This window comes from Pyxicephalus adspersus, chromosome 6, assembly GCF_032062135.1.
Source record: "Pyxicephalus adspersus chromosome 6, UCB_Pads_2.0, whole genome shotgun sequence".
Classification (NCBI taxonomy): Eukaryota; Metazoa; Chordata; class Amphibia; order Anura; family Pyxicephalidae; genus Pyxicephalus; species Pyxicephalus adspersus.
The window spans coordinates 106,828,838-106,855,724 of record NC_092863.1 but is presented as its reverse complement, the minus strand read 5'-3'; the positions used below and the strand labels follow the sequence as shown (position 1 = coordinate 106,855,724).

General features: G+C 40.6%; 1 protein-coding gene across 1 annotated transcript; it reads left to right on the top strand.

Annotated features, from left to right (window-relative positions):
* Positions 1-481: 481 nt before the first annotated feature.
* Positions 482-26,432, top strand: LOC140332344 (uncharacterized). Its single transcript, XM_072413617.1, has 13 exons — positions 482-611; positions 4,772-4,954; positions 5,966-6,148; positions 6,913-7,095; positions 7,654-7,926; positions 9,654-9,751; positions 10,058-10,247; positions 11,961-12,045; positions 15,638-15,893; positions 17,767-17,806; positions 18,359-18,395; positions 22,356-22,473; positions 25,341-26,432. Exons 1-13 carry the CDS (start codon positions 527-529, stop codon positions 25,434-25,436), a joined length of 1,827 nt encoding a protein of 608 aa, XP_072269718.1. The 5' UTR covers positions 482-526; the 3' UTR covers positions 25,437-26,432.
* The last annotated feature ends 455 nt before the right edge of the window (positions 26,433-26,887 follow it).

Sequence of the window (26,887 nt, the reverse complement as noted above, 5' to 3'; positions counted from 1 at the left end):
CTGTCAGTCACTGTACCAAAAGATCTTGCAATACCCCTACCGCATAGACCAGGGTTGATTAGGGGGTAGGTAGACTACACCTCTGCCTTCTCCCATTTCCAATGCCCTCTGCAGTGTCTGGGCCAACCTGGTTCTGACTGTCAGGCCCTGAGTGGCCCCGTTTTCTACCTGTGCTGGATTTTATAAAACTGCACACCAGGACTATACTGACCTGACAATTCTGGGGTTCCCAATATAGCTGAGATTTATTGTACATACGGTATATGTTAGAATTATCAGCTGTCTGGTTTAAATAACTAAAAGTTCCTGTGGGTTTATGAAATGAGACTTTCTGGTTTTAGAGAAGCCATGATACACACCAGGGAGGTCACACAACTTTTTTAAAAGCTAAAGCTAATTTTTAGTTTTCACACAAAAGAGGAAGAATTACATTAAACTCTGAAGGATCTGCTTCCTCTTTCAGTTTGGAACGGAACAAACAGCGATAACACTGCCTAACCTGGCTGTACCCGGGGGTCCTCTCCTCATGTCGGCACTGTGGCCCCATCTGCTGATCACCGTCTGTCTCCTCCACCAACTGCGGGCTTGGGATATTCCTCGGGAGGGGAAAGGTAAGATACAACATACAATATTACTGCAGGACAATAATTAGGATAACGCACTGGATGATGGTAACCGACACCACATCCCTAATATGTTAGCAGGCATAGAAAATCAAATCGGCACAAATGGGATTTTAAAGGCATGGACAAAATGATATCCATAAACCATCATAGACACTAATAGGAAATAAATATATGGGTATCACTTCTGAAATTAGGAACAAATATAGAAAAGAACCAAAACGCAAAACAATGCTACAACATAATCATGTCATTCCCTTTATAGACCAGTCGTACACGTGCCATGAATGAGAGAATATTTATTTAATTATTCTACAACGTCGTCATTGTATTTTCTAGTTTAGTGTACTCAGCTGCTCGAGGAGACAAAATACTCAACACACTTTGTAGGTATTCTTCAGGAGTGAGGAGGCCATATTAACATCACTATGATCAATGTCTGGACTATGTAATCATTACTCATGTGGGGCCGCTCTCAAACCCAGCAAACAGGACCAGAAGGGCTCAGCACAGATAGCTGGCTGGATCAGTAAAACCTCATCAGAGGAATAAACAAGCAAACTATATGCCAAAGCCCCAACCATCCAACCCAAACCTTAATCCAATTGTTCATGGCTTGGTGTGATCCTGGCCTTGAATTTCCAGAAGGAAAGGTTACATGCTGCCCTATATGTGAAAGTATGAACGGATCAGAAGATGCCAGAACTCCATAAATCAATCAGTCTGGGACCAAGGTGTTAGCAGCAGATCTTTAAGTCACATTGCCACTGCCATAAGGCATCCTGCGGCGTTCTTCCCATAATGCATCCTGCTACCTTTTTCCCATAATGCATCTCTTTCCCAGGAAAATAACTTACCTATGCACTTGTCGTAAAGGAAATTGTAATTCATCACAGCACTGGTCTGATATCATCAGTCACTGGTTCCCCACTTTGTCCCTCCTTGAACCACTTTTGGTAAATGCCATCTACTCCATAGCACGGACACCCCACTGAAATACACCCCCTCCACGTCTCCATATTGAGGGCTGAGGTCCCATAATCTTCATGGATATCTGGGGACATTGTAACTGACAAAGGTGCAACACAGAGAGCAGAGGAAGTTATCAGCAAACAAGATTTCTTGTTGGACCAGTAGTTCATTTTTGGACAAAGAGAAGTTTATTGTTGGTTCACTGAACATTTTTATTTAGTTTTATTTATGGGGAAGACAGTTCTATATTTTCATTTATATATATATATATATATATATATATATATTCTCTATATGGATTATGAAAAAAAGATTTCTCTTACTTCTCATTGGAAAGTTTTTTAAATAAATAAATTTAAATAAATATTTAACTTTTATACCAGCAATGAGAGACGGGGAATGTACTGATAGTCAGAGACCGGTGCTTTCCATTTTTTATGGTCTGGACTTTTCTGAACCTGCAAGTATGATATTGTAATGCTGCGCATAGAAATATTAAGATAAATAGTACATTCAGTGTGACAACTTCAGATCCTTCCTAGACAAGAGAACATTATCTGCTGACCACACACAGACCGATACTGATAGAGATTTGATAAACTCATATAAACCTTATCATATAATCTCCTATGAAGAACCAGGACATGCAAAACCAAACAGGATGGAAATTTCCAGCCAACAGTGTACTTTATGCTTATATACAATTAACATATTTTCTCATTTATTAGGTTTTTCCAGCCTTATTAAGATTTTTATTACACAGTACTTATATAGCGCCATCATATTACGCAGCGCTGTACAAAGTCCATAGTCATGTGACTAGCTGTCCCTCAAAGGAGCTCACAATCTAATGTCCCTCCCATAGTCATATGTCATTAATGTAGTCTAAGGTCAATTTTTAGGAGAAGCCAGTTAACCTCACTGCATATTTATGTTTCCAAATAAATGTATGGGAGCTTTTTATCTAACCTCCTACCTCCCATATTCCATTCAAATGATTTGCACCTCGCCATTATGGCATTTGTACAAAGAAGGTCATCCTCATGGAAAGGTTCTCTTTGTATGTCTACATTCAGTCCTCAATGTAACCATACAAATACAACTCTGTTTAATAAATATTTATATCCTTTATTCCCCACTTGATAATGGGGACAATAAACATTTATGATAGAACATATCATCATATAGGGTGAGCGGTTCTAATTTTTCCAAAGAAAATCAAAATTTTTTAAATATTCTTAAAAACACAAAAAGCTGATCTAATATTTCTCCAGAAAACACATTGCAGAATTTCATACTCAGATACAGAGCTGTACATGATATTTGACAAATGTCAATCTAGTAGATAATACAACAGTAATAATAAAGCAAGTTTGGAGTCAGATCCACCACTGTGGCAGAAATACACATTTTATTTAGTATTACAGAAAATATGGAAGATATATTCCTATTAAAGTAAAGATCAATTATATATTTTCCTGACAGCTCCATGTCAGCATACAGAATGGTTAACCCCTTTTCCCCTACTTTCAAGATCATAACTTATCATTTAAAGGCAATAGCCACTACCAGCATCAGCACTGGCGCAGCCACCTGATTGTCCACCCTAGTCCCCCATGGTCCACTATATGGTCCCCTCTTATGGTTTCTTACTGTCACCCATTGGGCGTCTTATGATAATTGGCTAGTCAAGCTTTATGTCATTAAACTCTCCATTTGTGGCTTACAGGAATGATAACTTCTCAATAATGTTTGGACCATCCAGTGAAGACTGGAAGGCATGTAATGGGTGTATTATTGCTTAATAAAAGTGTAATTCTTTCAAATGGAACTTGCATAAACAAATACTTACCTTCTCTTGCTGAAAGCCTTCTATTAACCTCCCTGGCGGTATTCCCGAGTGTGGCTTGGGATGGAGTTTCTATACCAAAAGTGGTAACCCAGAGCCACACTCGGGGTGGAATTTCCAGGGAGATCCTACCTGGGAAATCCTACATAGTTCCCACATTCCAGCCGCGTCCTCCAGCGATGTCCCTCGTCTTCTTTCCCTGTCAATGCCAGCTGGGCATCTGTGCAACCTGGCATGTGAAAATTGAGGACCCTCATTAATCATACTCCCAGGGAGATTATTGTACTTTCCACACCCAGTGAATCCAGCATTGCTTTTTTGTCCTGGGGCTCCCTGTTACATGGCAAATGGCCACCTTCTATCTTCTTTCTTCCAGGTTCTTGATGATGCATGAGGCCAAGTGACGTATCTTCCTGCAAATGTAAGCCAACAGCACCCATCTCACTCTGTGCATTTGTGAGAATACGTGCTTGTTCATTTACATTTATGGAAAGCCCCTGACGTGTGTACAGGGGTCCCCCACCCTATTTTTTTTAGTCCTAATCCTCTCACCCAACCCCTCAAACTTCCTTTGTTATCTTGAATAAACAACATTGAAATGGGATGTAATCTAGAAAATCAGATAGACCAGATGGTAATAATATAACTTATATATCCTCCTGAATATATGTCCTGAAATACCCAATTACCTCTCCCCTCCATGGATTACTGAGCCAGGAAACTGGACCTTTGGCCAGAATTGGGCGAGTATACCACCCAAGTGCTGTCATGTCCACCCATGAGTGTAATTGTCATTCCCAAGCAGATTACACAGTCAGCCACCAATGCAGACCAATTTATGTTCAATAAGTTCTGGATTTGTGACCTTTTCAGCTACCTGTCCTCGATGCCAAGCAGATACTGAACCATCTCAACCTCCAACAACACAATTAAAGGAGAAGCTTTCATAAGACTCAATACAGAACCCCCAAATTGCTAGAACCGGCTAAAGAAACCTTTGTTTTACACCATCATAAAATGCAAATGTTCTTAGCAGTGTCAGGGAAAATCTGTGACTGATCAGGAAGTGACATCAAAGTATTTAGTATTTAGGTGTACACCGGTTCCCATTGTGCCATAAAATATGGTGGACAAATCACAAATATGCATTCAGACTGACGACAAACTAAGATTGGCTAAAAAATGCTTCTGAGTTATTTTTCACCCAAAGTAGGCATTTTAACCTTTTAGGCATATGAACTGACCCAGCCCCATCACACACAATGCACGTTATCCATCACACTGTATACAATGTATAATGATCGGGATTTATCTTCTGATTCCACAGCTCAGTGTAGAAGGCCAACCATAGGAAATGTGCAGAGTCTCACCAATGACAAGGAATATTATAATAATGGAGAATCGGTTACAGTGCAATGTAAATCTGGATATCATCCATCATCAGACACAATGACATGTGACAACCCCCGCACCCCCCAGGAGTGGACTCCTCCCACTGTTACCTGTATAGGTGAGCTGAGTACAACACAGGACACCATAATATTAATATTTGCCCTAAAAAACTTCAGTGTACACTTTTGGGACAATATAGTATACTACATTATAATTATATATCAAGTCTTCTATCTGCCATTTTATTTTCATATTGTTTAGTAATATTTACATATGATTTGCACAATGTAGGCCTGAAAATAGTAGACGCAGTTTGAAAATGACATTTTTTGGTGAACTTTTTTTCTTTTACTGGTTAATATTTTATGCCCAGATATGGGCAATAGTAAAAACTTTTAAGAGTGAACTAATGGAGAAAGGGGAAGTAAATATAATCAATGACATTTATCTTCATGTTTCATAAGTCAGTCTGAAATGTGTCAGACTTGCTGCCAGCATAACCACTTCCTTCTTCTGAAGAAGTCCGAGGGTGCAGACTCCTTCCAGATCCGTATTTCCAGGCTTTATAATGGCAGAATTAGGCTGATAAGGATTAAGGCAGAATGTGGCCCTAAGCAACATAGTCATTTTGGCCCTCCATCCCTCTTTGATATTGATGAGGATGGCAATGCTCACCCATTTGCATCGCCTGTACTATAATTGCCCCCATAGGACACCAACTTCCCAAACGTCCACCCTCTCTTGTGAAGTTGTGGGGGGGTGGACAGCTCTAACCATCTGCGCTATTTCCTTGATTTGCTGCAGGAATGTAAAGATCATAGCTGGGTTTTCTGGACATCCATTGGGCCATTGGCTCTTTCTTAGGGCCGGATAATCTGGCTGTAAAATAAGGACACACATAGGTCAGGAAGACTTAAACTCACTCTGGTCCTCAATGACTTTTTCCTTTAGGTAAAGTGAATCTGATTAAATCATGGATCATTATACAAAAAAAATTTCAATTTTAATTTAACCAGTCAACAAAAAATGTCTTTCTGCCCAAAAAATTGGGTTGTGTATTTAACTGAAATGACTTTGCTTGTTTCAACATTTTTATATCAATCATTATCATTATCTTCTGATTCCACAGCTCAGTGTAAAAAACCAATCATAGAAAATGTGGAGAGTCTTACCAATGACAAGGAATATTATAATAAGAGGGAGCTGGTGACAGTACGATGTAAACCTGGATATGATCTATCATCAGATACAATGAGATGTCAGAACCCCCGCACATCCCGGGAATGGATTCCACACACTGTTACCTGTACAGGTGAGTACAATGGTAAAATATATTTTATTAAATTATCTACAGACAGTTTGGGGTGTTAGGAAAGGGTCCAAAGGCTGTATGTGCCCCTCTTATAGTGAAGTATTTACACCAGCGGTAGGTTCTGGATGACAGGTAAAGTATATCCGACCCTTTCCTGCCCGCTTTAAATTAAAATTAAATCTTTGTCTCAGTATGACAATATTATCACTCGGTGAAATATCCCATGTTTCTGCTAAGTCTATGTGGGGGAAAAAATCTTTTTAGCTGAAATTAAGGAGATTGGGGTAGAACAAAATGGGGTGCTGCTGGTGTATGGAAGCTTAGCCTATTGTCCTAGGAAAATAATAAACCCACAGCCATAGATACAATATAGTGAATGGTTACCTGAAGTAAGCTGCAATATATTGTATTTAAATTTCAGGGTAAAGAAGGTAAATTGTTGCAAAGAAAAGAGCTAAAAAACAAATACTAGGTCTGTCAAATATTTGATGGAAATAAAATTATACTGTAAGCAACATTTTAGACACCTGAATCAAAACATTAATAAAACTTCAATAACATTACACATTAGCCGGCAGGTGATGGCAGTGTCAGCATTTCTCTATACTCAGCTCAGCACTTTTGACTTCCTGATAGGAGTTCCCAGGAACCTCCCATGAGGAGCTCAGTCCAACAACCGACCCAGCCCCATCACACACAACGCACGTTATTAATCACGCTGTATACAATGTATAATGATCTGGATTTATCATCTCATTCGACAGCTCAGTGTAGAAGGCCAACTATAAGAAATGTGGAGAGTCTCACCTACAAAAAGGAATATTATAATAATGGAGAATCAGTGACAGTTCAATGTAAATCTGGATATTATCCATCATCAGATACAGTGAGATGTGACAAACCCGGAACCTCCCAGGAGTGGACTCCACCCACTATTACCTGTACAGGTGAGTACAACAACACAGGACACGCCCATCCTTTACACAGTGTGAGAACACAATTACATTTATTGTAGTTCAGCTTCCTGCAGCTGGATCTGGAAGTAATGTGTTTTACTTATTATGATCCCTTTTACTGTATAAGGAGTTTGGTGGCCCCAGAATATTGCTTGGAACTAAATGAAAGTCCTCCAGCTCCAGAAACTATAAGTGACACACAAACTCCAGCACTGCAGTATTGCATATAATATTCAATTTACTCATTCACTGAGCTATGTGATAATTGCAGAGGTATTAACTCCTTTGCTAGGTGAACAGCCTGAACTCCTTTAGTAAATCCCCCGGATGTGTACATTCCAATCCCCCATTCTTCACAGACCCCGATTATATCTCAGTGATGGCCCCATATAGTTCTGCCCCCCTCTATCTGCTATGTGATGCCCCCAGACCTCAGATTCCCCCATGATATCATTAATAGATGAGGGCAGCGGGGGATCTCCGTCCTCTGCACATACACTGACAGATCTTCTATAACACTGACACTTTAATGTCTCCATGTTGTCTCAGGAGTCACAATGATGGATTGGAGAGTCACCCCGACCAGTATCAGTGCCCGGATCTCCTGCACTCCGCCATGTCCTGATCATTGGGAATTTATTGTGCAATGTTGTCCTGTGAGGAATTATTATGGAAATGTCATTTCATGTACAACTTCCAATGGAAAAAGTGTGACATTCACCGATCTCCATCCGTTCACTCTGTATAGAATAGACACCACCATTGATACAGAACAGATGTATTATAATCTACCAAGCACAGATGTGATGACGGCGGAGTCAGGTGAGGAATTGTCTGTTCTTGTACAAGTATTGTCTCACTCTGTCAGTTATCATTCTCAGAAAGAGTAAAATATGGGATCTGTACCGGCTGACCCCCTAACAAATCCCACCAAACGGCATAACCCACCGATGTCTGACATTAACTCATTGGCCCTGATTTATTAAAGCTTTCCATGGCTGGAGAGGATAGACTTTCATCAATGAAGCTGGGTGATCCAGCAAACCTGTAATGGATTTCCTAAAATCTTTTGCTACTTACTAGCAAATGTTTTGAATCGTGGACCAGATCTATTCCAGGTTTGCTGGATCACCCAGCTTCACTTATAAACGTGTATCCTCTCCAGCCCTGGAGAGCTTTAATCAGATGCTTATGTCAGGTCCTCCATGCAGTATTCCTTCCATTAAAAAGTGTTTTTCCCTCCAGAACTCCTTGGTTTATATACAACAACAAAATTACAATGGGATTTAAATCAGATCTTTGATCAGATCAGTCAAAAACATTTCCTTAAATTGAGCTTTCCAACAGGGGGTCTTACACAACACACTTTGATAGGATAGAGACAGGATACAGAGATTTTAGTTGACTGCAGGCTGTCCACAACCTAAAACAGCAAAGACCAAAACACTTCCACCACCATGCTTCACAGTTGGTATAAAGTTCTTCTCATAAAACACTGTATTTGGTTTGCCCCAGACATGTCTACTTTCACTGTGGATAAAAACTAGAAACTAGACATCCACAACCTTATTTCTTGGAGATTTCAAGTGCTCTTTGGTAGCTTATTGAAATAATACCACACACATCAATAGCAAATAGAACTCTACAGACTCTACATATCTGAGGGTTAAATAAGACTGGTTTCTCTAGGTTGTCCTGTTGTCAAGAGGGCTGTTAAAAAGAATAATATATTCCGAAAGGACATATTGGGGATCTAATAGACCCTTTATGTCACATTCTGCTGACATAGTTCAAGCACAGATTATGTATTTATCCTGGCCAGACTACTTTCAGGTTTACATTTGGGGGAGTCAGAAATGGAGACGGATCTGGGGGTTCTGGTAGATCATAGACTTAATAACAGCATGCAATGCCAAGCTGCAATATCTAAAGCTAGTAAAGTACTTGACTCATCAGATGTACAAGCAGGAAAAAGAAAGAAGACGGAGATCGCGGCGCTGGACAGCCCAGGACCCGGGCGGATCAGGTAAGCGCTCTATTTACTAACCTTCCCTAGGTGTTTCAACCCCGAGAGTGACTCTGGGTTACCGCTTGTAGCAACTTTTTTCTACCCCGAGTCACACTCGGGGTTACCGCTGGGGAGGTTAAGAAAAAGCTGTATGATTTCTAGAAGCACAGAATATAACTGGGGATTAAGGCTTTAAAGTAAAAATAACAGTGACTGCTGATCCGGGGAACATCCGATTGCCTCATGGAATCAGGAAGGAATTTTTTCCCTTGTTGAAGGGAATTGAACCCGGGGTTTAAAAGGGTTTTTTTTTTGCCTCCCTCAGGATCAGCTGTCTATAGAGTTTTATATCTGCGACTATCTATTATGTTTATTTCCTTAGTGGTTGGACTTGACGGACCTATGTCTTTTGTCCACCTAAATGACTATTTTGCCAGCCCTGCTATATAATGAAGTGAAGGTTCTTCAGCTGGGACATTTGTGTATATGGACATTGTACTCTGACTACAATCCATAATCTTTGTCTTTATTTACCACCCAGTGCCTGGTAAGCCTGAAATAATGAAATCTCCATCAATGGAAGATAACACAATACGATGGAGATTGTCTAATGGTTCGGTAACAGTCACTGGATTCCAGGTAAGATAAAGATACATTTTGTATGTTTATTCCCAAATCCATATTGACCAATCACTTTTTACATATTGAAGACAGAGTTCTGTAACTGGACCTCCACCCACCCAACATATCTCACACTGCAATGTATCTACTCGTATATGGTGGATCTGATGTAATATGAAGAAGGAAAGTTCCTCAAATAACAAAAAGCTGTTTCACAATTACGGGGTGCACACATTGTCGTAGAGGCGTTCCATACGGTGCTGTGTGTACCTATAGGGTGTAGATTATTGTATAAGTACATGAATCTAACATTATTCCTCGTAGATGAACATCTCAGCCAGCAGAGATTACAATCACACCTTCAATGTGGATAAATCCCTCCAGTTTCCCCTCAATGTGACAGAATATGAAATTCCCCTCCGGTATGGAACCAATTACACCATCACCCTCCAGGGATTAACATCAGCCGAAGTCGGGGAGGTGACAACATTGTTCATTGAAAGTGATATTGAAGGTAATTTTTAAAGATCTGAAACATTTGTAACAATTTTTTCATAGTTGAAGTTTGTGTGTATTTGTTTTTAGTGTTTTTGTATACATCTAATATTGTCTATATTGTTTTTTTTCCTTTGTATAGTATAGATTTAGATTTCAGGTTTGTGGGTTAAAAAGAAAAGGTTGCACCAAGGATCAGAACATAACACTAAACACACGATCATGACCCCTACCTGCCTGAATAAACTTTGAATTTTATTTTTACAAAACAAACAAGTTATGGCTACAAAGAAGTTCTACTGGAGTATTCAGGTCAGGCATGTGGAAGGTATTTTTAGGCCCCAGTGCCTGCACAGTCCCCTCCAAACAATGCTGAGAAAGTTTTGGAGTGGTTGATGAAGGAGTCACTATTCTCAGAAAGTGTCTGCTAGTGGCAGCACCACCACAAAATTGCTCCCCTCTGCATCTAAAATATGTAAGTGCCATCTCATTATTATTCTAGTCTTGGGCATAATGGAGATGTTTGGGGCAACCCTTGAGAAAGTTCAGTAAATAATAAGAAGTGAGTATGACATGATGGGCATGGGTACCACTTTGCACACTGGGATTTAGCAGCAGGCCTCCTGCGGATGCTTAAACACAGGTGGTCAGGGAGGAACATGAGGCCAAGTGATGGACCCTCAGCTATCTGTACCTGCCACGGCAGATATACTTAGCTCTTATCTTTCCTTTGCAGGCCAAGCTGGTAGTGGCACCCAGCCCTTAGTAGCCTCAACTCCTAAATACACCTATGCCCCTTATGGCACCCAATGCCAACTCCTGTGATTCTGAGCTCTTCCAGAGGATGATGTCTGTCACCTATCCAACCCCTAATTCAGATACAACAGGTTTCTGCCAAGTTTACTTGTCTTGCAGCTGAGCTGTTGAATTTTAATTCCTTCCGACAGCTAGTGAGCTGATTAGAGCCCTAATGGTGATCCCCAATTGCCATCACTTTACCAGAACAATAGTCCTCATTCTACACCAACATGTGGTAAATGTCCCTGTCACTTGATCTCTCTGTTGGTTACAAGATGCAACTCCCCACAAATACCTGGACCATATCACCTGGGAAAGTTGGTATCTTGGTGTCACTGTCCATTGGGTCAACCTCTTCGGGGTGTGCTCAAATAGAGGGGTGACATTGGAGGTGGTGATTGGCTGTCTCAAATGGTAAAGAGGAGCCCTAACCCATTCCCTTCCACTGCCACCATGTCCTTTCCCTGCCCAGTTTCGTAGCAAGTGAACCCCTTTATCTACACTAATATACAATTTCTGTATTACATTAACCTAACTGTTATTCCAGGGACTGAAGTGGACTCTTGTCATCCTTCACATTGTGTCTGCTCATCCTCCACCATTTATTTATGTTTTTATTAATTCATTTTGTGGCATAATTCATTCATTGGGACCGAAAAATAAATCCTTCATTTTATTGGTGTTGGTATTTCAAACACTTCACCACATTTTTCCAGTTTGCAAGAACCTCCTGTTTAAAATGATTTGTCCTTGATTTTGGTAAGTGGCAATAAGCAATTTAATTTCATTAAAACTCGAAATTTGAATGAACCTCTTCCTCTAGAATGTGTAATACAAAACGAATTATCGATACCTTTATTTAAAAAAAGTTCTTTATTGAACTGTAGTAGAAAACTGTAATAAGTTATTGTATTTTATGTATTATACCATGCAGATCCTCCATATCATAAGGAGAACACACTAAGAAAGGATTCCACATTACAGATTTATCCGGTCCCGGATGTGAATGGACCAATCAGGTAAGACATTAATGTTTGTCTAGAAGTGTCAGCTTGTGTCTTGTGTATGAGCATCTGCCATGCCATAAGATTATCCTCACTTCCCAAATAAAATGTAATAAATATATGCAGGGTACATCAGAAGAAAAGTTACCGTTTGTTTATTACGTAGGCAGCCACAGTCTACATAGAAAAGCCTGTCCCCCGGCATCATACTGCAGAGAAGGAAGTCATTTCCTTGCAGAGGTCCAAGTCAAACTTATAATGTTACAACTAACCAAGCCATGATTCAACCCTTGGCATGATGCTTCCACATAGAAAGCCAAGGTCCGTACTTACAGAATGCTGGCAGAGGACAGGCTTTTCTTTTTGGGTTGTGTCTGCTTTACAAAGAAACCAATCACCTTTTGTTTTTATGTACCTAACTTGTATCCAGCCTATTTAAATTGAAAATGTTAGTTATACAGACGACAACCCGGAAGCACACCCTACCCCAATGTATCACTTTGACATATGTAAAACCTCAGTGGCAGATAATCACCCACCTACAGCACATACTGTATGGAATATCTTTGACTTATATATGGATAGGGAAAAACTTGTGCAAAACCCTGAAAATGAACACAAAATCTGCTACCATTCTGTTCATGTGTGCCCCTGCAGTGCGCTCTTCAGTCATTGCTTACAGAGATGTGCAGCTACGTGCGAGTGTGCGCAACATTGTGCAAGGCTTTCTGTGCATCCACATGTGTGCACTAACACTCCTGACCATTATTCCTCCAGGTTACCAGAAATTCCTGAGTTTTTACATCATTCCATCCCCTCTCTTCCCAGTCATCTTGGGCATTACACGCACATACCCCTCTCATATCAATCATTTTTGCCGGGATAATTAAGCCAAACTGATGTGTGGGCATGTAGCCATGAAGGATCTTACACCACCCACCTATCATAAATATAAGAACGTATCCAACAAGAAAAGGGCAGATTCCCTTACTCCTCGTAGTATTTACAACTGGCACATAGAATTACTCTCAGGAACCAAGATTCTATTTACACATTTACCCATCAGCTTCAGTCTACCCCCCTGTATTACCTACAGAGATTTAAACCAAATCAAAATTAGGAATCTATACCTCCACCACTGATTTAGGAGCTCATTTAGAGTTTAAAAACATTTACCAAGCAAGTTCCGCTCAAAGCCTATAACCCAATGAGGAAAGGGATGAGGGAAAGACGGCTTTCTGCACGCAATTCAAATATGTTGTTATTCCATTTGCCCAGTGCAATGCTTTGCAACATTCCAACATTTTGTGATTGACATCTTCGGGGACTTTCCTGTCATCTTCATGGCCGTTTATTTGATTAATAAAAAATAATATCCTAATATTTTTATCCGCTCGCATCAAATCCACATTGGGAAGGTTCTTGGCTGGTTCAGCACCTGATGTTTTTTCACCAAACCTTTAAAATAAAAATTTGTAATGGACACTATCCAGTTCATAGGACTAGTGATCTCCCTGAAAGAACATCCATGGATCCCAAGATGATCTCAGCCATAGTAAATTGGCAAGCTCCAGTAGATAGAGAAGGGGTCCAAAATGTCTGTTTTTTTTTTTTTGCCAACTTTATAAGGAAATATATTAGGACTTTTTTCAGTTGTAGTTTCATCTTTGACCGAGCTCCCCTGTCCTTCCCCTGGGCACTGGAAGCTTTACTTCTCCCCCATTTATCTTGATGGACATCTCACATTTCACCCGTGTCAATGTACCAGGAAAAGATCCTTGTACCAGAAGATCTAAAAGTACCTGTTCCTAAGTACTGCCATGACCCTCTGGCACTCCACTTCAGAACATCCAAGACTTTAGATTGGCTGCAATGAACATTTTACTGCACAAGTACTGCACATCATGTCGTGTGGTGATTGACAGACTCATCAAGATGGCTTACTTTCTGCCAATAAGGGGCAACTTGTCAGCGGCAACCACAGCTGAGGTCTTTCTAAAAGAGAGAATGGGTCTTTTTGGGGTACCTGATATTATCTCAGATAGAGGGGTCCAGTTTACCTCAAGGTTCTAAAAGCATCTGGTCATCATCCACAGACCAATTGGCAGATTGGGTGAAAAAACAAACCCTAAACAGTATCTGAGATGTTTTCCATCAGGCTCTTTGGACGATCGGGCCAAACTCTTCAGAATTTGCATATAACAACTCTGTACATTCCTCTACTTTACAATCCCTGTTTCATACCAACCTTGGGTTTCATCCAGCTGTGCTGCCAAGCTATCCAACTCAATCTATGGTACCAATAGGTCCGGAAGGATTTGATCTTGTTTCTCCATCCTGAAGCTTTTCCGACCTTAGTTGGAAATAGAGTGTCAACAGAAAAAGGAGCATTCTGAAGTTCAAAGAAGGGGATATGGTTTGGCTTTCCATGGCAAGCTTGAGATTACGCTGCATTTATGGAAACCTGAGCTTCAGATTCGTAGGCCACTTTTTTATCCTCAAATGATAAACCCAATGGCCATTAAACTCGAACTCCCCAAATTTTTCAGGTTCATCTAGTTTTCCACATCTACAGTCTCAAATGTGTTTCTGGAACCTTTTGTGGGCAGATCATTTGCTCCTCCTTCTTCATTCCTAGCTGATAAAAGCAAAAATATTGAGGATGAGGCTTTTCTGAACTCTAGGAATAGGATTATATTCAGTTTTTGTCAGGCACATGCTGAGAAACCCAGCACTAGGAGCAGGCTGCCCTTGGGTGGGGAGCAATGTTATCATGCTGTTAGTGAGTCCCCCTTTATGCCCAGAGTGCGTCCTTCAGTAATTACTCTCAGAGATGTGCAGCAATGTGTACACGTTCAGCATCGCATGAGACTTATGCCAATTCACATGCGTGCATTAGCAGTCACGTGTGCTGAATGAACATACACACACATGCACCTGCAAGGGCTATTTATGTCTTTCTAGTTTTAGGTACAGGTTGCTGATTCCTTGCCATGCTATCCACTACTCTACCCAGAATTATTCTGCTTTGATAGAATTTTGGGGTATTGATCCTGGCTCAACACAGACTCTGTTGCCTGTTTTCTCTATGCCCTAACCTGATCCTGATTATTCTCTGCAGTCTGCCCTGACCTCAGCCACCAGCATAGGCCTCTACCTGTTGGCCTCCATTCCTCCTACTGAGACCCATCGTGCCCTGTACTTGCTAGGTGTCCCTACACTAAAGTTACCTTATCCTGCTCATCCCAAGTGGGGAAAACCTAGGGGCTGCAACCTGGTGACATGGTTAGTAGTTATCGGTTCATTACCCTTTGGGGGGTGCTCTGCCAAACACCACTCATCACGTAGACTCCATGTCCCAGGTAATCCCATGCCACCTGTCAGAGGAAGAAACCCTAACAAAATCATTCCATAAATGAGAAAAAAAATCCAGTATTTTAGTACAAAAAAAATCAAAGTTGAAAATGGACAATCTTGTTGGGTGGTTGTGACTGGCACCTAAGATTGAGGTTCACATACTTAAATAGCTTGATTGTAATACACTTGTAAATAGTTAAAAGACCAAACCACAAGTTTAAATCTTTAATGAATTGTCTTCCATCTACAGTTCCTATGAAATTATTGTCTACATTGGGCACAATGAGGATTTAGGCAAAGATTGTAAACAATACGGTAACACCATCTACAACGCCAGCTGGATTCCAACTCATTATACTGCAGCTGTTCTACCCGCTGAGAGCCTCACCGGACCCCGGACCTTCATCCTGGGGGATAACCAACATTATAATGGGTTCCACAATGCCCCTCTTACCCCTAACCACAACTATACCGTCTACATTCGGGTCACCAGTCATTGGAAGGGGGTAAGTTACTTTCTGTCATTATCAAGCTGAGAATATGTGATGATATTTTTCTTGCCTAAAGCAAATATATTTATGTAAAGGATCAAAGATAAAACATCTAACATAGTGTGATCTGTAGCCAACATGCAGTTTTTATATTAGTGGTCATATCTGGGCAACATTCACCTTGCAAATGAAATATTTTTAACTGTTGTTTTGAGTTGTGTGGAATAAGTTGTGATGACTAAATTGATTTAGACAAATTCAATATGGGTCAAAATTATCTATATGGGAGATACAAGTTCTATTCGGCCATGTAATCACTAAGCATTTTGTTGTTGGTGGTTGTTTGGAGGCACACTTTCTGCAAAGCTTTAGATTGTCAATCAACACTTCTGTCCCCAATCTGATGCCCAATTTGACACTTCAGCAATTTTACCAATGTTTTGACCTGGCTAGTCTTCTGCCCATCCTATTGAACCTCTCATGTACTCTTTCAGTCCATTAGGCATGCTACCAGAATGTCACCAGTGGGTATCAGTTCAGTTAAGAACCTGTTATCCAACCTATTATTCTTATAGAGACATTTGCCTATTTATGGCCTGGCATAATGCATTCCAAGCCTTCTGAGGTCATTCATAGGGATGAGTGAATATGTCTCTGGAATTCTCGCGAAAATTTTGGCGAACCGATTTCATGAAACCATCGGAAGATCAAGGAAATCATTACGATCCCCGGCACTAGAGGTTAATTTGCAGTGGATTTTCAGGGCTGCATTCATTCTTGCCGGCCTGGGAATCCTCCTGTTTGCGATCCCCGGCACTAGAGGATATTTAACCCCTAGTTCCAGGGATCGCAGTGGAACTGCAGATGAACTCTCAATGAAGTTTCTCCATTGAGTGTTCATCTGCAGTTCAGTTACCATGGTCACTTGGCTGATAAGTACAGCCCGTGGACCCTGGGAACTGAACTCCAATCAGCTCTGACGGCAACGTTCCCACGGTCATGGAGCTGTACTTATCAGCCCGGTGATTGTGGGAACTGAACTGCAGATGAACTGTCAATGGAGAGCCCTTATGGGGTGCACTGGTGAAGCCGGAGGCTGGTTCCTTAGACTCTGCACACGGTCTCTCCCGAATGGGCTGGTTTCTTTCTTCTTCTAGCACTCTGATTAGTTTACATTAAAAATAATGTAGAATCATCTTAGAAGCCACTTAGATAAGGTCACCTATGACCACAGATATCTCCCATTGGAATGTGCAGAATACATCTCCTTACAAGAAGACACTTTTAGATACCTTGAAGTTTTTACAATTGTTAGGGCAGTAGATAGTTTCTATACAGACTGAAAGTAAGTCATCAAAGAGACGGAAAGAGAAGGATTGCTAAATGTCACAAAAATGTGTAAGATTTTGTTGCGCTGTACAACGCTTAGTTACACTAAGTACACCTAGATATAAATATGTTCACCTGTGTCATACCAACTGCTCCTTGTCTCCTTAATCATTAGAGCACCATCTGTCTGGGGGGTTAGACATTATATTACATATCCATGGATAATGGGGCCAGCCAATAATCCACACTACATACAGAGGAAAGCAGAAAGCTGTCCTAAGCTCCCCCATGTCCCAGTCACTTTCTCTAATTCCATTCTCTATTCTGCATTTTCCAGAACTTTCCAACTTGTGTGCAATTACTGTATTCAAATAAACTGCTAAAGTTAGAATGAAAAAGTGTTTTGTGGGGATTCCCTCTGCCCCATATAACTCTATATTGTAACAAGGACAATGGAATTTCCATCACTGCTGAATTTTAAACACTTCAGTCATTTTGAGAGTATCCTTGTCTTTATTTTCCCAAGAGAAATGCCCTATAAATGTTATGTTTCCTGCAGGTGAAGAAGTCATCCTGTGCTTTGGCTGGTCTCATTGGAGGTATGTTGGTTCTAGAGATGTGAGTTTACATGCTATGAAAAAGTATTAGTCAAAAAAATGATCTATATCATGGAATAAAACCAAACTATGCCTCACACATAGTGGACACTGAAAGCCCCAAAGAACAGGACAACCCTATTGGCCAGAAGTTTGTGATATTTGACCATCACCCTCCCCAACGTCCTCCACTCCTCTGTGAAGGCTTCCAGAAGATTTTGGAGGGGTTCTGGGAATTTGTCTCAGGCTCCGGTCATTTAGTAACAAAAACAACCAACACATTAGTTTGTTCATTGATCTGACTGGTGTCAGCCCTGCCCTGTGTGTTTTCCTATTACTCAGCTGATAATAAATCAGACAGAGGACACCAGACATGTCTGAATTTTTCACCAGATCACCAGGTACTTTGTACACTTATTGACAGATATAACAAACACTTCCAGGGTGATGATTCACAGACCATAAGGGGGTCAATAAGAGAAGGTAATGGTTCAGGTTTATTATAATACTCGCAATGTATCTGATGTATAAGGAAATGTTCTATCTATTCCACAGGTGTGACCACAGACAGGACAGACGGCTGCTTTACAATGTAAGTACAAATCTTCAGACACCAGAAATAGTAATAGGAATCATTGGGGGTGGAAATAGCTAGCAGATATCTGGTCTGTGGTGGCGGGCTTTGGGTTTGTGTAGATGACATCTGAGATGCTATCGAGATCATTGGACCTGCTGAGGACCTCCTCCTGACCTGTACTGGACCTTCTTCAGCTGGGGTTTGCATTCCACTAGACACTGATCCTATTAATAATCATGGAAGTACAAAGTAAAGGTGGTCACACAACTGATCCTCACACAACTATATAATATCTTGTTCCAACATGGGACTCATACAGGATTTGCCAGGCACCACAATTAATAACATCCAATATTCATAAAAGCAAAATATACTAGAAATTGCTCATAAATATACAGCATATCTGTACATTGATATAAATACATACATCAAAGCCAATCTATAGTTCTTGACGCGTTTCGCAACTTTTTCAGAAGAACTTGGTAATGTGGAAATTTTCTTCCACAACTTTAAATAATTAGTGACACATCTTACACACAATTATTAAGCTTGCAACTTTTCATATCTGAAATCTAACAAGCCTTTTTGTTGATCCGCATGGTGAGCACCCCGGCAGGAAATATTCATATCTAGAATCCAGCACACTTGTCCATTGGTTCATAATCAGGCAGAAAAATCAGCCAACAGAGTTTTTATTTTATTAAAAGGAAAGAGAAAAAGAGGGAGGGAGCCCAGCTATACCAAGAACCAGATCTCCCCACCCAAACCCAAAGTTTACATCTATAATAAATATTATACCTATCTATTATTATATGTTTATTATAATATTACATTTTAATTTAAAATCGTCTTTTACCACCAACTAATGTTATAATAAATCATGATGTTATTATTAATTATATTATTATTCTTATTAATCATAATAATAATAATAAAAACATTGGAAGACCTTTTATCAATTTCAAGCATGAATAAACGCCTAAATTAGTTATTATGTGATTGTCAAAACCAAACATAAATATATAATATATTAATTCCTAACTAACAACTATATGTATTTAATAATAACTTTCCTATTTATCTCACCTACCGTGATTTAGCTCATGTAATCACTTCATTTCCAGGTTATTTTATTGCAATTCATTGATAATATTGGCCAATACATTTCCTAAATCCCTACATAATTCTATACTACTAAACGTTAATGTTAGATCTGATTCACCAGGATATAAATCATGATATAACCTCCAACATATAATGGTAATGCTAAAAATATAAACTTCATATAAATATGACTCATGGTTTAATCTTAAGTATAACTTCATTAGTATTTGATCCAAATTACAATTACATACATCATTTAATGAATATTCTTTATTATTTACTTTCCACCTTCTGTGCCTGCTGTTCTAATATAAATTCCTGTTTCCAGGAGCCGGGGGCACCAGCTGCACGTTTCCCCGGGTTTTATACCCTCCAACAGCCTGGTACTGGAGCTTAGGGTGTTTTAGAGTTTTTGCTCCCCTAGGCCAGCTAGCTTGTGCTGCCCTCTCCTCACCTATCCCAGCCATTGATGCTGACACACTCAAATGCACAATGTTGGCTCCTCCACAAGAACAAAAGAGAGAGGGGGATGGGAGAGAGGGGGAGGGGAGAGAGAACAGGGAGAGGTGGAGAAAAATGAGGAGGTGGACAGAGAGATGAAGGGGGGGAGAGGAAGATAAGTGAGAGAGATAGTAGGAGAGGAAATGGTGGAAGAGAGAGTGGGAGCGAAGAGAGAAATATAGGGGGAGGGGGGAAGAGAATGGGAGACAGAGGAGAGGGGGGGAAAAAGAAGAGAGAGAGGGCGAGGGAAGAGAGAGGAAGAATGGAATTACAATATGGTTCATCTACAGTATATCAGTGGTCCCCAACCTTTTATAGGTCTCAGACCACTAAATCCACGGACTCCGGACCGTGCATGCGTGGGGAGCTGTGTGTCATTTAAAGGGGAAGAAACTTCCGCCCAGAGTGACGCCATGATGCCATAACTCACCCACTCTCCCATCGCAGGTCTAAGCCTGCCATAGACACAACCAGCCCACCGCCCTGAGCCTGTGATGTCCCCAGGAGACGTGGTCTGGCTGGTGTGCCCACCCCCCAAGCAGGGTGGTGTTATAGGGGGGTGTGATGTGTTGTGTTATAGGGCATATGGCTCCCCATATGGTATACAGAACTTGTGTAGAGTGTAAATTTGTTGTACCTATGGTATGTGTCAGTGTACCTATGGTATGGGGAGAGCCCAGAAATCATCATAATGATTGTTATTTGTGTGCTGGGAATGGAAAAGAATCGTTACAAGAAACACAAGTGGGAGTACGGTGACATGGAATCAGCAAGACGACCTGTGCCGCATGGTGCTGATGTTCCCATAGCAGTGCTCAGTCCCGGATATTCCTGTATCCAACATGGAGGATATACAGGGAGTGTAATCCAGGAGTTAGCAGTGAATATGAAGTGAATATGTTTCATCAAACCAGCAGTTCTCCCAAGAAGAGCTCAATGATTTAATACGTGACCTAAGTCTGTCACAACAATCATCTGAACTTTTATCATCCGGGCTAAAAGAAAAGAAAGTCTGAGAGCGGAAGATAAAATAACGGTTTATAAGAGAGGTGGCACGCCGACCATATCTCAGTGAAGATGGAGACTTTGTGTTGTAACATCCCTGGACTACTAGCCCATATGGGAGGACCAGAATACCGAGCAGAAGACTGGCCGCTTTTCATAGACAGTTCCACTCCAAGTATGAAATCTGTGTTACTGCATAATGACAACTGCTATGCATCAATTCCAATTGTCACTCAACAAAACATAAAGAAGAATATGAAAATATCAGAATGGTCTTACAAAAGCTTTGCTACATGAACACCAATGCTCCATATGTGTTGATATAAAAATGGTGAATCTCCTACTTGGACACAAAGTGAATACACAAAGTCCCCGTGTTTCATCTGCTTGTGGGAGAGCAAAGCCGGATCACTGGAAGAAAGTGACATGGCCTCCAAGGGAAAACATGAAAAAGGTGCAGCGACATGGAGCCAATGGCTGACAATAAATCATTCTCCCCCCACTACACATGGGGATTAATGAAGCAATTTGTTAGAGCTCTGAACAAGGACGGTGATTGCTGCAAATACATTTGTAGATTCTTCCCTGGATTGAGTAGTGAAATATAAAAGCAGGAATCTTTGATGGAGCCCAGAAACTGATAAATGATGGAAATGTCACAAGTTACATGACTGATACTGAAGCTTCTGCCTGGCACAGCTATGCCATGGTTGGCAGGAACTTCTTGGGGAACCATAAAGCACAAAATTAGGAAGAACTGCTACAAAACTTCCTCCTAAACTTTATAAATGTGTGTGCTACTATGAGTATAAAGGTACACTATCTCCATATGCAAACATTGCCAGAAAACCTTGGTGATATCAGTGAGGAACAAGGGGAGAGGATCCATCAAGATATAAAGGTGATGGAAGAAAGGTATCAGATGGGAGAGACACATGATGGCAGAATACTGCTGGAGCCGTCCTATCAGCAGAAATCATACAAACTCAGCTTATCAATGACTTCTTTGTGATTAGTTCTGGAATATACTGAATATAGAATATATTGACATTAGGTATTTCAAAAATTGAATTTTGTACACGTATGCATATCTAGTTTAACTTTGCTTGATTTTCATGTTTCATTAGTTTTCTATGAGGTTATTATTTCAAAAACTAGAGCCAATCTAGCAAAACCAATATCATACTTGTATATGGAATCTGTGCATCAAACATAACCTAAACTTACTTTAATCTGGCGGGAAGATGTTTGTTGACCAGTGTTATCACCCTAAGGGACCTAAAGGTGATAATATATTATGATATTGTATTTATTTTATCATCTTCTGATTATGTTCTGTTCTTTCCTTGTGTCCTCTGAATCCAGTGTGTTGTCATCGTCATCCCTGGGGATCATTATCGCAATGTTGAGTATAAAATTTCTGGTTCTGTTGGGTCTCTGTGTAATTCCGCTGACTCCTTGGATGGAGAGGGGAAAACTTGCGGTGAGTATCTGACTTTATATGAAGTACACAATGACATCATAAATCATCTCACACCATTACACCAAATGTTTCTTCCAAAGCTCTGACTAGTGTTGGTCGAACAGCTGAGTGTTCGATTCAGCAGCTATTCGGTGGAATAGCCCGATATTTTTGGGTGATCGAACGCTGAATTCAAACATAATTAAAGTCTATGGAGGGGGGATTCGGGACTGTGTAGGGACTGTAAAGAACTGCAAAACAATCAGGGGGGCCAAGCAGCCCTAGCGTAACTGTAGTATGTAAACTTGGTTAGAGAATCTCTCTGACCGCAAAGTTCCCACTGTCACTGGGATGTACTTATCAGCCTGGTGACCGTGGGAACTGAACTGCAGATGAACTCTCAATGGAGAAACTCCATTGAGAGTTCATCTGCAGTCACAGCTGATTGAAAGCATTTGTGTGCCTCCTATCAGGAATCCTCCAGGGCTGCAAGGGAATCCTCCTGGTGGCGATCCCCAGGCACTGGAGGTTAATTAACTATAGTGCCCCGGGATCGCAGTGGATTCTCAGGGCTGCAATCATTCTTGCATCCCTGGGAATCCTCCTGTTTAATATTAATGATAAGTACAGCCTGGTGACCGTAGGAACTGAACTCAGATAAACTCTCAATGGAGAAACTCCATTGAGAGTTCATCTGCAGTTCCACAGTGACAACTCAGCATTTGTAACATTTACCGCGGATTTTGTTCTGAAGTTTTATATTTTTATGTATTTCAGGAGGAGAAAAAAAAGGAAGGAAAAAAAGGTATCAGATGGGAGAGACACATGATGGCAGAATACTGCTGGAGCCGTCCTATCAGCAGAAATCATACAAACTCAGCTTATCAATGACTTCTGTGTGATTAGTTCTGGAATATACTGAAAATACAATATACTGACATTATTCCACAAATGTCATTCTGTATACTTAGGCATATCTAGTTTATTTTGCTTGATTTTCATGTTTCATTAGTTTTCTATGAGATTATCATTTCACAAACTAGAGCCAATCTATCAAAACTATGACCATACTTGTATATGGAATCTGTGCATCAAACATAAACTATAATGACTTTAATCTGGCGGGAAGATGTTTGTTGACCAGTGTTATCACCCTTAGGGACCTAAAGCTGATAATATATTATGATATTGTATTCATTTTATCATTTTCTGATTATGTTCTGTTCTTTCCTTGTGTCCTCTGAATCCAGTGCGTTGTCATCGTCATCCCTGGGGATCATTATCGCAATGTTGAGTATAAAAATTCTGGTTCTGTTGGGTCTCTGTGTAATTCCGCTGACTCTTTGGATGGAGAGGGGAAAACTTGTGGTGAGTATCTGACTTTATATGAAGTACATAATGACATCATAAATCATCTCACATCATTACACCAAATGTTTCTTCCAAAGCTCTGACTAGTGTTGGTCGAACGCTGAATTCAAACATAATTAAAGTCTATGGGGGGGGGGATTCGGGACTCTGTAGAACAGTTTTTCGGGACTGTGTAGAACTGCAAAACAATCAGGGGGGCCAAGCAGCCCTAGCGTAACTGTAGTATGTGTTCTTGGATAGAGAATCTCTCTGACCGCAAAGTTCCCACGGTCACTGGGATGTACTTATCAGCCTGGTGACCGTGGGAACTGAACTGCAGACGAACTCTCAATGAAGAAACTCTATTGAGAGTTCATCTGCAGTCACAGCTGATTGAAAGCATTTGTGTGCCTCCTATCAGGAATCCTCCAGGGCTGCAAGGGAATCCTCCTGTTTGTGATCCCCGAGCACTGGAGGTTAATTAACTATAGTGCCCCGGGATCGCAGTGGATTCTCAGGGCTGCAATCATTCTTGCATCCCTGGGAATCCTCCTGTTTGATATCAATGATAAGTACAGCCTGGTGACCGTAGGAACTGAACTCAGATAAACTCTCAATGGAGAAACTCCATTGAGAGTTCATCTGCAGTTCCACCGCAATCCAAAGCACTAGAGGTTAAATAACCTCGCAAACAGGAGGATTCCCTTGAAGCTCTGGGGAGTTTCCCAGGGCTGCAAACGAATCCTCCTGTTTGTGATCCCTGGGCACTACAGGTTAAATAACCTCTAGTGCCCGGGGATCGCAGTGGAACTGCAGACGAACTCACAATGGAGTTTCTCCATTGAGAGTTCATCTGCAGTCACAGCTGATTGAAAGCACTCCGTGCCTCCTATCAGCTATGACCACAAGTTCCCATGCTCCCCGGGCTGTTTTTTTATCAATGATAAGTACAGCCCAGTGACCGTAGGAACTAAACTCGGATGAACGCTCAATGGAGTTCATCTGGAGTTCGCCTTTTTTTTTTTTAAACATATTTTAAACAGAAATTCGCAAAGTCAAATTCTGTGTTTTTCGGGTTTGGGTCTGCCCGAATTCGAACTGCCATTTTTTGAGTCAAATATAAGGTCAGCCCGAATTCGAACACAAACACTAGTTCTCCTATGTTCTTTCATTGGTCCCAATTCATCAATCACATGAAGTAGATGAATCTCCTAATTGGGTGACATTCACCTTGCATTTAGTGTATCACAAACTATTGGCATTTGCGGATAGCCGTGATGGGTGTTCCTGGCATTCATGTAGCTGTGATTGCTTCCTTGATCGAACATTTAGAGCTGTCCCATGAAGAACCAATATGACTATTTTTTCGGTGTCATAAAACATCATCACAATGTTTGGTCAGATGGATCTCATGGCCGTTCCCCCCATCACATGGTATGGTTCCCCCCAGTAGTTGGTACATTCCATAGTGACAACTCAGCATTTGTAACATTTACCGCGGATTTTGTTCTGAAGTTTTATATTTTTATGTATTTCAGGAGGAGAAAAAAAAGGAAGGAAAAGATTCTCCTCCAGAAGATAATGATAATCAGAATATATATGAGAACATGCAGGAAGCTACGAATAAATTCTAGAAATCACCCATTACCACATTTTACTCTATTAGACATCGGACCGAACTCCATGAAGTCCAAATCTCATTGGACAGCCCTATACGTGATCTTTGGAAATCACATCTCTGTTTATAGCTACCATGTTCTGTGTGATGTGAGGGGGTGGGGTGCCTGAATAATTGGCATTTTCCCAGGCAGTGCTGGGGTCCTGGGTTCAGTTACACCTAGGACGGTGTTTGCATGGAGTTTGGGCACCTCTGTTACCATCTTGGTATAATTATTTACTGTGGGCCTTCCTAATAAGATTTGTATTTTTTTATAGTTACTTTTAGTATCATGCTTACAAGCACACAGACAGAGCACACAATGTTGTGTTGTATGAACACAGTCAGAGTACATGACATAACACATACACACAGAGCATACATAGTGCACACATACAGCGGCATGGCACATAGAGATCATGCAGTAAGAACACACATGAACAGCACACAGACTATAAACAAAGAGAGCACAGAAAACACACAACATACTCACACACAATACACAATCAGAGCATAAATAAGCACATACAGTCAGACCACAATAAAAAAAGAATACACAAAGAGGCCTTACACAGACATATAAAGAGCAAAAACAGAGCACACACAGTATGGGAATATAGAAGGAACACACAGACAGAGCACTCGGAACACATGTAGCACATACATTCGGAGCACACACTAGTGACCACACTAACAGAACACACAAACCATGGCACACAGACACAACCACAGCGAAACACATTACACAAAGTATACAAAGGCAGAGCACACAATCATTTTACAATGTGAGGTGGTGAATATGTGAATAAATGAGTTGAATAATGGGCCCATAAACAAAAATCCTAGATATCTGTACACAAAACAGCGTTACTACCCCACATGTATGGACCCATAGAAAAGTGTTACACTACAAGCTGATATTTATTTCTCATATTTCCGTTTTAAAATAAATTTCAATTAATATACCAAAGAATGGCTCACTGTTTTTGTACAACACTATGGAATATGTCAGAGCTATATAACTGCATTGTTATTATAGTAGGGCAGCACAATGGCTCAGTAGTTGGCGCTTTAAAAAAATGGATAATAATTATTTTAATAGTGTGTGACTCTATTAGTGTCATGTTTCTTTGAAGGCTAGCTGGTATATTAATAGTTTGTATTGCTTGCTGTGAAACCTCTTTCCACATAAGTCTTTGTCCTGGAAGCTAGTTATAGATTGCATTGACTGGCCGCCATTTTTGTTTTACTTATAATATAAAAAAGCCATTTACACAGGAATAGACTGAATACATGAGGTTCCTCCAATCAATCATCCAGCCTCCTGTTTCTATCAAGACCCCCCCCCCCCCACTTAATGCATCATTCACCGCCATGTGTAAGTAGGACCATCTGATGAATGGACGCCTGGCCCTGGTATGTGTGAAA